The sequence below is a fragment of the Solanum lycopersicum genome, chromosome 1, assembly GCF_036512215.1.
Source record: "Solanum lycopersicum chromosome 1, SLM_r2.1".
NCBI classification, from domain to species: domain Eukaryota; kingdom Viridiplantae; phylum Streptophyta; class Magnoliopsida; order Solanales; family Solanaceae; genus Solanum; species Solanum lycopersicum.
This window is the reverse complement of record NC_090800.1, coordinates 89,151,343-89,164,503: the sequence shown is the minus strand read 5'-3', so window position 1 is coordinate 89,164,503 and position 13,161 is coordinate 89,151,343. Positions and strand designations below refer to the sequence as shown.

The window sequence follows — 13,161 nt, the reverse complement described above, 5'->3', positions numbered from 1 at the left end:
AAATGTATATACGTATATAACACAAAATAAAAAAAAAAGTTAATAAATAAATTTAGAGCGAACAATTAAATAGGGCCGGGTAGAATTTTTTTTTTAAAATAAAAATAATATCAATTTTTTTTTTTTGAAATGACTGGGTGGTTTTGGGGGCAGAACTATGAAGTACGAATTTTTAAAAATATTTTATAAAAAAGAAATTCTTTTAGAAAAAGCAAAAGGAAGGAGAGATTGTCGCGGGAGGTGGTAGAATGGGTAAGAAAATACTTGTTGGGAGATAATAATACTTTGAATCTTTAATTCATATTAATAATTTATTATTTAATTTTTGTCAATTTTATTCATGTGACAAGATTTTTAACATAAAGAGAAAGTGTATTACACACAAATAAAGTGTGTTTCTCAAATCAATAAGTAATGTGTTTTAGTGCTTATTTTTTCGTTTGGTGGAAGAGATAAAATTTTTGCATCTTGTTTGATTGTCATGTCTGGAGCAACTTATTCCATCATTTATATCATAGTGATGAAATAAGTTATTTCATATATATAGTTGGGATAAGTTATTCCAAAATAGCTATCCCATAATAATTAATTCTGAAATAACTTATTCCCAACAAAATAATATTAAAATTTCATTTGGATTGTTTAACTAGCTCATTAATATATTGATTATTTTAGTTAAATATATCACACTTAGATTATAATTGAAAAAAAAACATGATTATATCATTGATCCGAATTCAACATTTTATTTCGGATTAAAAAGAAGAAGGAAACCGGTTCAACCTTAGTTTAATACTTGAATAATCGAAGTTTTTACTGATTCTAAACTTTGACTCTTTATATAAATGCAAAACACACCTGTAATCTTTGGTACGATTATTTTAAAATATCTGTTTTGTCATAAAGTTTAAAAGAATATTTTTGGATTATAATTTTTTGTTGTATAAATCTTTTATACCTATAAAATTTTAAAATAAAATCCTAAAACCTTCTAAAAACTTGTTTTAAACCAAAATATAACTATAAGTCCATAAATTCCTTTTAAATTTACAAGTATACCACAAACTTTTATACTTTATTTTATATATATAAAAAATAAAAAGTGACCTATTTACTTCCTTTTCCATGAGAAGTATACCAACAACACCATATATTTTCTAGTTCGTATAGCAACAAAAAAATTTTAAAAAAAAGATTCTATACCATTATAAAAACCCACGAACTACGGAATTTGCCTTATAAAATTACACCTTAAAAGTAAAATACTTTGCAATAAAAGTAACTTTTATTTTAAAAATATGACTTTTATTAAATAAAATTATATATTTTTATGTTTTTTAAATATATAAAGTGAATCTCACAATTTAATTTTTTACTTTTAATTCGATATTTGATATCTGTATTGAAATATGAGTAACTGCAAAGTAGACGTCAAAGAGAACTTTTGATAAAAAGAAAATGGTCGGCTGCCAGGTAGACCAACCCACCGGCCTACGTTTAGTACCAAATAAGAATGACGTGGAAATTCAATATTCCAGACTGGACGACCACATGTTTTTTGTTGGATTCTTTTTCTAGCAAATATAAAGTTTTGCTTTCACATCTTTTTTTTTTTCCTTCATATATTTGTATTCAAACTTATTTAATTTATATATTATAGCCGTCCATTTAAAATAATTGACAATCTTTTGCTTTGTTCATTATCTTATAAGGTGAACCTGTACTGTAATAATTAATAAAGCTTTCACAATGGCACATGCCCCGTCAATAAATACTGCACTAATTATAATTTTAACTATTTCTTATTTTTTCTATAAGAAAAACAGCCAAAATATTGTTCTACAGTGTGGTCAACAAAATAACACTATATATTAATTTATAAGAGAAAAATCAATCTGAATTAAGCAGCCTAAATATATAGAGTAGTTAATAGTTTGGTCAGCAAGATAGCGATGTTCCTCAAATTAATTTCCAAACTTATAACATCATTCATCTCAAACTTATAACGATGTATTAGAAAATATAAGACATACATTCGGTGTATATTACGAGTACTTTTTGTTTGGTATATTTTTTTATATTATGTATCATTAATGCATATTATATTGTGTATTAAGTTGTATATTATTAATATTAAAAAAATTTAAATATATTTATTACATAGTATTTTAACAGGATAAATGAGCTTATATACAATACACAAAAAAAATTCTAATATTACTAATACAAAAAAATTCTAAGTATTCAATTAAATAATTATAAAATTATCCTTAAAGTTTATTCATTTTTTTTTGTCCTAAGTTTTTATTTTTATTCGATTGTTTTTTAGTGTCTTTTATGTGTTGGCGTTTTAATAGGCTTTATGGCCTATTAAATTTTTAAAGAAAAATAAAAATTTAATCACAAATTTTACTATTTTGACAATAAATTTGATTAATTTTTTAAAAAACTTTTCACTAAAATATTTTACGTAATAATACAACTATTTAATATTATTTTTGAAAAAATAAGAAGAAGAAAAGTTGTTGGTGTTTTATCAAATATTTTCTTTTTTTTTTTTGACGTAACTTTGTTGCAAAGGAAGCATACGAATAAATAAGGTGTGAAGGTTATTTTTGTAAATATATATTTTTAATAGAAATTTTGTGAGATTGATATTTTTAATACATCAAATCAAACAATGTATAAGAAATATTGTTTGCATAACTAATGCAGACATTACTAATGCGTTATTCTTATACACTCTACCAAACAATCCCTCGATATTTAGGTATAATAGATTACTTTTAATCATACACTTACTGTTTGGTTTTAATAAATGATACTCCATATTAGATACGTAATCAATCAACTTTTATTACTTTCTTAGTGCTAAAATACTTGTTATACTCATTTTTGATGAATAAAATAGTAATTTAAATGAGACGAATGATCCTTGTAGTTGGCAGCCAAAAACATGCCATACTTTTCACCGCTTTAAATACAGAAAACCGCTACTATTTCTTTCTTCATTTTCAACAACGCCTCTTTCTTCTCTCTATAACTATAATCATCAACTGGTACTTCACTATTTTCTATCTGTCCTTACGTTTGATGCAAAGAATTCTGTTTCTTGGTCCTGTTTTCAGTTGATTGATTGATAAATTTGATCAACATCTGTAATTCAATTTGTAGACAGTGGTTGTGGATCTCTTTTGAACAAGGCTACTTCTTCTTAGTTGATCAGAAAATTGAGTGATTAATAGAATTCTTGAAGCGTAGGTTGTTGTGTCTTTTTTCTTTTTAATATATATAGTACATGCTCTTACTTGCTAATATATGGAAAGTTTTGATTAGTATTGTTACAAGTTTAATTTGATCAAGATCTGTACTTCAATTTGTGATACCAACTTGACGCTGGGTGTTTAGGTTTATCTTTATGAATCAAAGTTACTACTTTAATTTCTTCATCCTCGAGAAGGGTAGTTCTTAGTTGATCTTCATATTCAAGATTGGGCTTGAGGCTTAGCTATTGAGTTGATTAAATATAGTTCTTACTATTGTGTGTCTTCTTCTTTTTTATACACAGTATATGCGTGGCCTGTAAAATCTAATCATTATTAATTTCATCTTTTCTCACTATTTTTCCATCTTTTGATAGGTTTTAAAAGATGGCAGATGCAGAAGATATTCAACCCCTTGTCTGTGATAATGGAACTGGAATGGTCAAGGTTAGTTTATGATTAAGCTCTGAAGCTATCAGAATTCAGAACAAGTCTTTTGGTTGTATTGACTGTAAATTAGCATAATAATATCTTATATTTCAAACGGATCTTTTGGTACCCATTGGTTTGAGCTGTTAAAGCTGTGCACCCTTGTAATTCAAATTTAAATTATGGTTCAGATGGTTGGGAGTATTTGTACTACTTCCTTTAATTAATGGCTCTTTTGACCTATTTTCACGCAGGCTGGATTTGCTGGTGATGATGCACCAAGGGCTGTTTTTCCTAGTATTGTTGGTCGACCTAGACACACCGGTGTTATGGTAGGGATGGGTCAAAAGGATGCATATGTTGGTGATGAAGCTCAGTCAAAAAGGGGTATTCTCACCTTAAAGTATCCCATTGAGCATGGAATAGTAAGCAACTGGGATGATATGGAGAAGATTTGGCATCATACCTTTTACAATGAATTGCGTGTTTCTCCTGATGAGCACCCTGTGCTACTTACAGAAGCACCCTTGAACCCCAAGGCCAATAGAGAGAAAATGACACAGATAATGTTTGAGACATTCAATGTCCCAGCCATGTATGTTGCTATTCAGGCGGTTTTGTCTCTATACGCCAGTGGCCGTACAACAGGTGCAACATGAGTCTTACCCTTCTTTTACAACTAAAGTTCTAATTAGTAGATTGATAATTTAACAGTCAGCATCAATTGCACTATTGTTTAAATGACTTTTTAAACGATTCAGACATGGAGAGAAGTCTGGCGATCTTGACTTCATTCGAGCTTTTAGTTCTTATGGATGGTTCTGATGTAGTTCAATATGTGTTTCCTCTTTGAGGAGATACTGCCTGTGATTGTTGCCATATTAATGGTTTTCTTTGAATCTTCAAGTTATCCCTTTCTAAATATGCTATTGGCCATCTCAACAGGTATTGTCCTGGATTCTGGTGATGGTGTCAGTCATACAGTGCCAATTTATGAAGGTTATGCCCTTCCTCACGCAATTCTTCGATTGGATCTAGCCGGGCGTGATCTTACTGACTGTCTGATGAAAATCCTGACTGAAAGAGGTTATTCATTCACCACTAGTGCTGAACGGGAAATTGTGCGCGACATGAAAGAGAAACTAGCATATGTTGCACTTGACTATGAGCAAGAATTGGAGACCGCCAGGAGTAGCTCAGCTGTTGAAAAAAGCTATGAGTTACCAGATGGTCAGGTGATTACCATTGGAGCAGAGAGGTTCAGATGCCCGGAAGTCTTATTTCAGCCGTCACTTGTGGGAATGGAAGCTGCTGGAATCCATGAAACAACTTACAATTCCATCATGAAGTGCGATGTAGATATCAGAAAGGATCTTTATGGCAACATTGTCCTCAGTGGTGGAACAACAATGTTTCCTGGTATTGCTGATCGTATGAGCAAGGAAATTACCGCTCTTGCTCCCAGCAGTATGAAAATCAAGGTAGTGGCGCCTCCTGAACGGAAGTACAGTGTCTGGATTGGAGGGTCTATCTTAGCTTCTCTCAGCACCTTCCAACAGGTAATAAATGACATAACAACCTATACCATACACTATTACAGACGTTTCCTCAAAACTCTTGCCTTGTAGTGTTGTATGTATTTTAGCTGGGATTGTTGCTGATTTTGTTTCTTTGAACTAATGCAGATGTGGATTACGAAGGGTGAATATGATGAATCTGGCCCTTCCATTGTCCACCGTAAATGCTTCTAAGCTGATCGATGAACGGAGTTCAATCTTCTCATGATCTGCTTCAACAGTTCGGTCGTAGTTCTGAGCAGGAGTTTGTTTAAGTTGGAATGTTTTTTTGAGTTTCATAAAGATGAAGGTTTATACTGTGCGATAATAGGGTGTAAGCTTTTAGATTGTACCCAATCTTTTCTTAATGTCATTTGAGTGTTTAGAGGTGATTTCTTTCCTCCTTGCTTTTAATTTCCTTGTTCTTCTGTATTTTTGGATTGTTTTTTCTGTGTATACCGAGTAATATAATGTCAGTTCATGGTTTAGAAATCTTTTGTATATGGTGTCTCTGCATCGTCTCATGCTTTATACTGAGAGATAGTAGTGGCGGAATCAGAATTTTTACTAAGAGAATTTTCCCTTGCACCTCCCGTCATTTGGTTGGCCACACAACGAAATGATATATAATCCCGGCATAAAGTTTAATATAAAATAAGATAACGTTTAGTTTGTATCATAAGGCAAACTTTTTTACATTACTTGTATCACTAAATATAATAACTTGAAAAATATTAAAACAAAAATTCTCTCGTGTACGAAGACTCGAACATGACATCTGTGGAAAAAGGAAAAAAAGGGACTAATCAAATTCCCAGAAGGGGCATAGGTTAATGAGATGCGCTATATTTTTGGGTGTTCACTTCCACCCCAAGATTGAAGCGTTAATGGAGGATATGTGTTCTACTTGGTTAATATAATGTCCTTTTTTACTTTATTTGGAGAAATATGAAAAACCAAGTTTTTTTTTGTGTTCTCTCAATGCAAAAGGTTCAATTTTTAATTCAAAACCATGATACAGAGTTGTGGGGCTGCCCTTTTGTTTGGTTATCTTTTTCATGTTATTGAATCAAGAAACCTCCCTCGGGTGCTAATCTTTAAGGTTTGCAGGTTTTGGTTTCAGCTTACTGCTATGGAAAATGTTCATTCCAAGATGCTGAAAGGCGGCTTATTATAAAGGATTGTCCTTTGCCCTTTAGACATATTTCCCACTAGTATATCAACTTACGGTTTGGCACCGCAGAAAATATGCAAGTGATGATGAGAAATCTAGTAGTTCGGAGAAAATTATCAGGCATAATGTATGTGGAGAGACGAGTAGGAGTTGGTACATTATCTATGTTGTTGTATTTTGAAGAATCCATACTCATTCTTACAGTTTTGACATTTGTATGCAGAAGCAAATTAAATTTTCCCTGTGACATGGGATGACAGCAGATAAGATGGAAGAGAAGACGGTGAGACTTCTAGTTTCCACGGTTTCGTACATTGGAGAGTATGCTGCTTAGGACTTGAGCTGTATTATATTGAGATGTATTATATTGGAATCAAGCAAGTCTCTTAATTAACCCAAACAATAGAACTAGGAGACTGTTTCAAAGGCCATGTCTTAGATAGGTTGTAAAAGATGTGATACACTTGGTGTCTAACTGATATGCTTGGGATAAATCTATACAAAGATCTTGAGCTCAAAATAGTTGTTTCTCCAGGAATTATTTAGATTGTACCTGTACCATGTATTGACTCTTAGCTGATTGCTGCAGTTGGTTTGTGGCGATGTATTTGACCTTCCTGTAGTCCTCATGACCTCGAAAGTTGCTAGGCTGGACGGTTAAAAGCAATGGACCAGATAAAGTCATCACAAGATAAAGATTCTAATATGACATTGTGCTTCTAAAAGAGGAAGGAACAAGCGGAAGCACGTGAGTTTATGACCCTCCCTGCCTTAAACTAGAGAAAAAGAGCCCATTATCCTGTGGAGATAATGTGACCTAAAGGTAAACCAGATTGAGTATTTGCATCTCTGAAGGCTGAGATATGAAAGTGGTGCATGAGGCTTGAACCATATTTTCTGACATTAGAAACGGTTAACAAGAACTCCATGCTCATTCAAGGGAACTGTAAGTGAGCTGTCCTTTTTCATTCAGATGCCATATGCATGCTTCCTTCTTCATTATCTTTCTCCCTTTGCTTTGGATATGACGGAAGTAGATTATTTATCAAAAGAAGAAGTGAACTAACTCACTATTCTGGTCTTATCAGATGCACGCTAGAGTTGTTGTATCAAGAAATGTGGTACCAAATGGCTTAGATTTCTTTTGTGACCATCTGAGCTAGAGCTTCAACAGCATGTGCTTTTCATTGGTATGAATGAATTTAAGTGCCTAATGCTTTCATGCATGATATAGGATCATAAAACAAAGCACTCATTTTCTTGTTTATTTATCTAATTAATTTCCAGTTACTTCTGTTATTGGTTTGTTAAGATCATAATTGAAAAGCTGTAAAATTTACAAGACAAAAATTTTGGTAGCTGTAAATTTTAAATGTACTCCGGTGTTTTTGGTTCCGATAGTTGAATTAATATCCATCATCTTCGCTACTATGACCTAAACTCATTACCTGTGCGTCTCTTATTCTTCCTCCCCACTATTGATTTCTTTTCTTTTAAATGCTGATTAGTTTCTCTGTTATCTTTCCTTTTTTGCTAACCGGAAGATTTCCTGTTCATTCACCATAGGACATCATATACACTATTCAATGAATCATTAGAGGCACTATGTAGCTCCTTTCTATGTTAGAGGTTTGGTACATGTCCCCCCAAATTTTTTGGTGTACCATTTTGTGGATGAATAGACATGGTAGGGGTCAAGCCTAACCCCTACACACCTAGGCTCACAACCTTTAGTGATGGCTTAATTTAAGAAGAGGCACTCCAAGAAATGAAACAGAGGAGACATAAATGGTTAAGCAGGGTAAGAAGCTAAGTTAAATAGTTATAGGGATCATGAAATTTTTGAGGGAAGATTACTCAGTTACTGAACCACATCAGTCCCTGTGGTGCATCCTGTTGATAACATTATATTTTTTGTATAGTGACTTAAGTTCCTGGTTGGGATGTCAGCACTTGGATGATGATTGTAGCAGCAAGGCAACAGAAAAAAAAATTGTTTTTGGGATTGAAGTTGCTGAGAGTTTAACCTCTCTCACAGAGAGAGAGAGAGAGAGATTTGATGATCGAAATCTTTTCCTCACCTCTACACCTCATATCTCTGACAAAGTTGTTTATCCATTGTATCTTTATCTACTAATTTTGTCTTAATCATGTTCAGATACATTTGGGGGATAAAATGGGAGAAGCAAAAGGAAATATGAACAGCTATTAAAAGCAATAGCTTATATATGCTTATGATACCTGTTCAAAAAAAAAAAAGCTTATATATGCATTGAGATCCAGTAGGCACTACTTGTCATCTCTACTATATTTATCAAAGGGTGCATTTAAGATTGATATTCTATGTTCCAAATTTAGCATTTGCCTTGGGGTAAAATTGAAGTTGAGAACAATTTTATCCACTTGGTTGTGAGTTGATATAAATGTATTGCCTGAAGTCATTCTCCAAACAATGTGATACAACCCACCCTATGGGGTGGCGGAATGGTTTGGGCTTGGGACTTCCATGTTGGAGGTCTCAAGTTCGAAATCCCTTGCTAGCGAAAGCAAAGGATTTGCCTTTTGGGTCGAGCTCGTCGCACCGGGCTTTCCTAGTGCAGGTTACCTCTCCTATGTGGTTTGCTAGCTATTGCATAGGAGCAAGGGTTTTACCCTGTGCACACCCAAAGGGTAGCGGCTGCAAGTTTCCCTTGTCATAAAAAAAGTACAATGTGATACAATCCAAGGAGAACCACACCCCAAAAACTAGCTATTAAGGTGGGAGAGCCCAAGATCGTATAAACCCCACATCAGCTCCCCATTTAACCGTGTGAGACTTTTTTTGCAATAGGACGACAACGTAATGTTGTGGGTGTTCGAAGTAGTTTTTAATTTTTTTGGTAGGAAAAGCACTTTAGGGAGAGGCTCGTGGGTTGGGGCGAGAATCCCCAGAATGTATGTGGCATTTACTTTTCCAAGATTGATATGCTGCGTATTTTCCACTCTCATTTATTGGATTAAGTGAGCTGATGTGTGAAGGCATTGTCACTTAAAACCACCTGTTGCTACCATCGTCCAGTTGTCATCAGCAACGGCCCTCGTATTACAAACCTCACTTCTATATTAAGTTCTCTTCTTCCTAGGCGATGAAAACAAGGTGTTACACGGAGCGCTCAGTAGTCCCTTGTGCCTCCTCCTTAGAAGTAATCAAAATCTTATATTTAAAGGCTTGAAAGATTACTTTATATTACTTAGTAAATTCATTTTCTTCTTTTTTTGCATTGTATCTGCATTGGTATGATGTGTTTGAATCAATTCTTTCCCTTTCTTGTTAGTTCTTCATAACTAGGAATTTTTCTTGTAGTTCTATTGTTTCCATCGAAATAACATGAGTTCTTTTTGTATGTTAACTCTAGGATAAAAGTGTTACGTACTTTGTATTCAATGTCTCCTAGCCTTACTACCCCCCTTTCTAGTTGCAGATCTAGTAAATCGAGAATCCACATTTTCTATATCTTTTGTTATGCATGAACTTAATTCTGAGAACTTGTATACCCTTCCTTCGATGAATGAGCAAAATCATGTGTTTTTTTTACTTGCTTTATTAATGGATATATCTGTTTCTCCTTCCTTATCAGTAGTAGCAGCATTATTCTTGTAACCCCTTTTCCTTCGGTTCATGTTACTACTTGTTGTTTCTAGTGTTTCAGTTATCGCGTTATTTGGCTGTTGATACTGCTCCTTTTCTCTGAATGCTATGTAATGCTTTCCTTCTTATTTACTATGAAATCTTTGATTCCTTATTTCTTGTCTACTGGATTTGATATAACCTTATTTGAGCCGAGGGTCTTTTGAAAACAACCTATCTACCTCCATGAGGTAGGGGTAAGGTCGGGTACACTCTACCCTCCCCAAATCCCACCTGTGGGATTATGCTGGTATTTTGTTGTTCTTCTTTATTAATGGAGAGTGATGATTCATATAGCCAACCCCAACTTACTTGGGATTGAGGTGTAGTTGTTGTTTACTTTAGTATGTTTTTGCTGTGTTAATGTGAAACATAGATTCATCGTCTTGATTTTTGTAACTCCAGGATTAAGTGGACCGTGGGATTTGTTCAGATCAATGCAAGTTAATCACCATCTAGCTGGTTACCCTAACCAGGGTCCAGTGGTTCTTATGCAGCATGCTCCACAAGTGAGGTCCTCTGGTGTAAGCAACATGGAAGACACCCCCCAAGAAATGCAGTTGCTTGGTGCTGTCAGACTCAATAGAGTTGAGATGCCTGAATCGTATCATGAGGGTTTGAATGATGCAAGAGAAGTCTCTGGACATACTGAAGGGAAGCAGCCAGTGTATCAGCGTATGAAATGGTCAAATGACATGGTTAAGCTTTTGATTACTGCTCTTTCTTACATCGGAGAAGATGCTTTGAGCAATGGAGTTCTTGTCAAGAAGGGAAAATGGAGGGCCATTTCCTGTGTTATGTCTGAAAGAGGTTATCGTGTATCACCTCAGCAATGTGAGGATAAGTTTAATGATCTCAACAAAAAATTCAGGAGACTGAATGATGTACTTGGGAGAGGTACGGCATGTAATGTTGTGGAGAATCCTGTGCTTCTGGAAATAATGGACCTACCTAATGATTTGAAAGAGGAAATGAACAAGATTTTAGGTAGCAGACAATTGTTCTATGAAGAAATGTGCTCATACAACAATCAGAATAGATTGTTCCTTCCCCATGATCCGGTGGTTCAGCAATCTGTGTTTTGGGCTGTGAGAGGTAAGTATAAATATGAAACTGGAAGCATGTCGCAGGATTTGCCTTTGAAGAGGAATATAGGAGGAGAAGAAAGTCTGGACCATAACACTACAGCAGATCCAAATTTGGTGCAGCATATGCCTGCAAAAAGGAAAGCACGAGGCGAAGAAAGAAATTTGCATATGGCCCGTTTATCCCTGAACGGTACCGCTACATTAGATCCAGATCCAAATATGCTTTATCCTAATAGCAATGGGATTCAACTCTCTTTGAACAAGAAGGAGAAAAAAATACAGGATGAGCATGTTCTCCTTCGCTTACAGAAAATGGAAGAACAAAAGCTACTGATTCAGGGCAAATTACTGGAATTGGAGAAGCAGAGAGTCAACTTGGAGATTTCCTGCAGTGAAGAAGACATGGGTTTACAAAAGATGCAGCTGGATAATAAGGTTATCAAGCTTGAGAATAAGCAACTGATGCTTGAACTCAAATGTGGTGGAAAGCAGCGTTTAGTCTGAATCATGTACCAGTGTTGCAGTTTATGTGGTCTGTACTTTTCTGTCTTGAAGCACCTTCTTTTTAACTTTCAATGTGTATTTTCTGTGTATTTTCTCTTCTTGTTCATGTTTACCATCTTTCAGTGTAGTATGTGGAAACTTTTATGTTCGGCCTCATGACTGTACCTTTACTCTATTAGCACTAATTTGGGCTACTTTATTTATGATGGTTTTGATACTACATGCTGGTTGACTGGAAATTTGTATTACATTTCAGAAAATTACTGGTGGTATTGTAGCTAGAGCTGGCAGAACTTCTGTCTGAACTTGTCCATGTTAAATCATTTCTTCCTTTTGCTGTCTAGAAATTGAGAAGGTCCTATAGCTACACTATTTTTGTATGGTTACTGGTTAAGATTTGTGAGATATTTTACAGGAGGTCATAGATTTGTGTTGTGGAAACTGCCTCTTGGAGAAATGCAAGGTAACTCTGCATACGTACAATAGAGCCTTGTGATCTGGCAAGCTTAGTGTACCGGGCTGCCCTTTTTCATGCCTTCTAACCTTTGAGACCCTGTAACCAACTTTCGCTGTAGCTTCCTTAGATAAATGTAGAACAAAAACTTGTTTGACTAGAAAAAGTTGAATTAGAGTCCATGTTGATTTCTCTTCAGCAGCAGCTGTTTGTTTAGCATCAGTTTCACCTGATACCTTTGCTGCTTCTGGTTTTTCGTATGTGGTTACCGAGTTCTTCTCAGCTTTAGCTAATGATTCCTTTAATTTGTTGCTTCACACTGTGCCACTCATAGTAGTATTGCTACAGGGACAGAGTCAGAATTTGAACCTTATGAGTTTGAAATTCCATGATAGAGATATCAGATGTTAGTTACTGGATCTCGAGTTCAATTTTTGTGCGTAGTAAGTGAATTTATCAACACAATGGACTAAAGCTACTGGGTTCGATCGAACCTAAAGGTACCTGTATTGCTACATTCTGTAATAATCTTCTGTGTGTATATATATATATGCCTCAGTGAGCATTGATGCTATATCTCCAGCCAGCTTCATATCCTCCACCTTCTTTTCTCCGTCTTCTCCGTTAATCTGCTTGTCAACTGCCGTCACCTCCGAGGGGCGGCCGTGGTAGTCTCCTCCTCTTTTGATGAATATTTTTTGCTTCAAATATGAATATTACACATATATGGGGAAAGTGAAATATATATCACAAGTAATTCCAATTTTCTGTCTCAGTCGAAGAGAGTTTTAAGGAAAGTAAATGTGCTATTTATGGAATGTTACTAATTACCTCAGTTTGGATGAATGAACCACAAAAGGGCTAAATTTTTTTTTGTTGGTAGAATAACAAAAGAGAATTATACCCTTCGGGTGCCCTAGTGGTTTGAGTTTGGGACTTTCATGTTGGAGGTTTCATGTGCGAAATCCCTTGCCAGCGAAAGCTATGAGTTAGCCTTCCAGGGCAAGCCTGGAGCTGGTTATCTCT

The 13,161-nt window shown here is 34.8% G+C and overlaps 2 protein-coding genes across 6 annotated transcripts; both read left to right on the top strand.

The window, feature by feature from the left end:
- Positions 1–2,931: 2,931 nt before the first annotated feature.
- LOC101250165 (actin) lies at positions 2,932–5,740 on the top strand. 4 transcript variants are annotated; one of them, NM_001323003.1, is made up of 5 exons: positions 2,932–3,059; positions 3,641–3,710; positions 3,947–4,340; positions 4,638–5,251; positions 5,378–5,735. In NM_001323003.1, exons 2-5 carry the CDS (start codon positions 3,651–3,653, stop codon positions 5,441–5,443), a joined length of 1,134 nt encoding a protein of 377 aa, NP_001309932.1. In that variant the 5' UTR covers positions 2,932–3,059; positions 3,641–3,650; the 3' UTR covers positions 5,444–5,735. The 4 variants fall into 4 exon arrangements, with proteins under 4 accessions (NP_001309932.1, XP_010315043.1, XP_010315039.1 ...); XM_010316741.4 differs by having other exon boundaries at positions 3,007–3,264; positions 5,378–5,740; XM_010316737.4 differs by having other exon boundaries at positions 3,010–3,261; positions 5,378–5,740.
- Positions 5,741–6,065: 325 nt separating this feature from the next.
- Positions 6,066–12,614, top strand: LOC101264265 (uncharacterized). Of its 2 annotated transcripts, XM_069292929.1 has the most exons (6): positions 6,066–6,549; positions 6,646–6,705; positions 7,012–7,368; positions 7,511–7,612; positions 10,495–11,709; positions 12,484–12,614. In XM_069292929.1, the coding sequence occupies exon 5, from the start codon at positions 10,527–10,529 to the stop codon at positions 11,679–11,681; it is 1,155 nt and encodes a 384-aa protein (XP_069149030.1). In that variant the 5' UTR covers positions 6,066–6,549; positions 6,646–6,705; positions 7,012–7,368; positions 7,511–7,612; positions 10,495–10,526; the 3' UTR covers positions 11,682–11,709; positions 12,484–12,614. The 2 variants fall into 2 exon arrangements, with proteins under 2 accessions (XP_069149030.1, XP_069149029.1); XM_069292928.1 differs by lacking the exon at positions 12,484–12,614 and having other exon boundaries at positions 10,495–11,901.
- Positions 12,615–13,161: the final 547 nt, after the last annotated feature.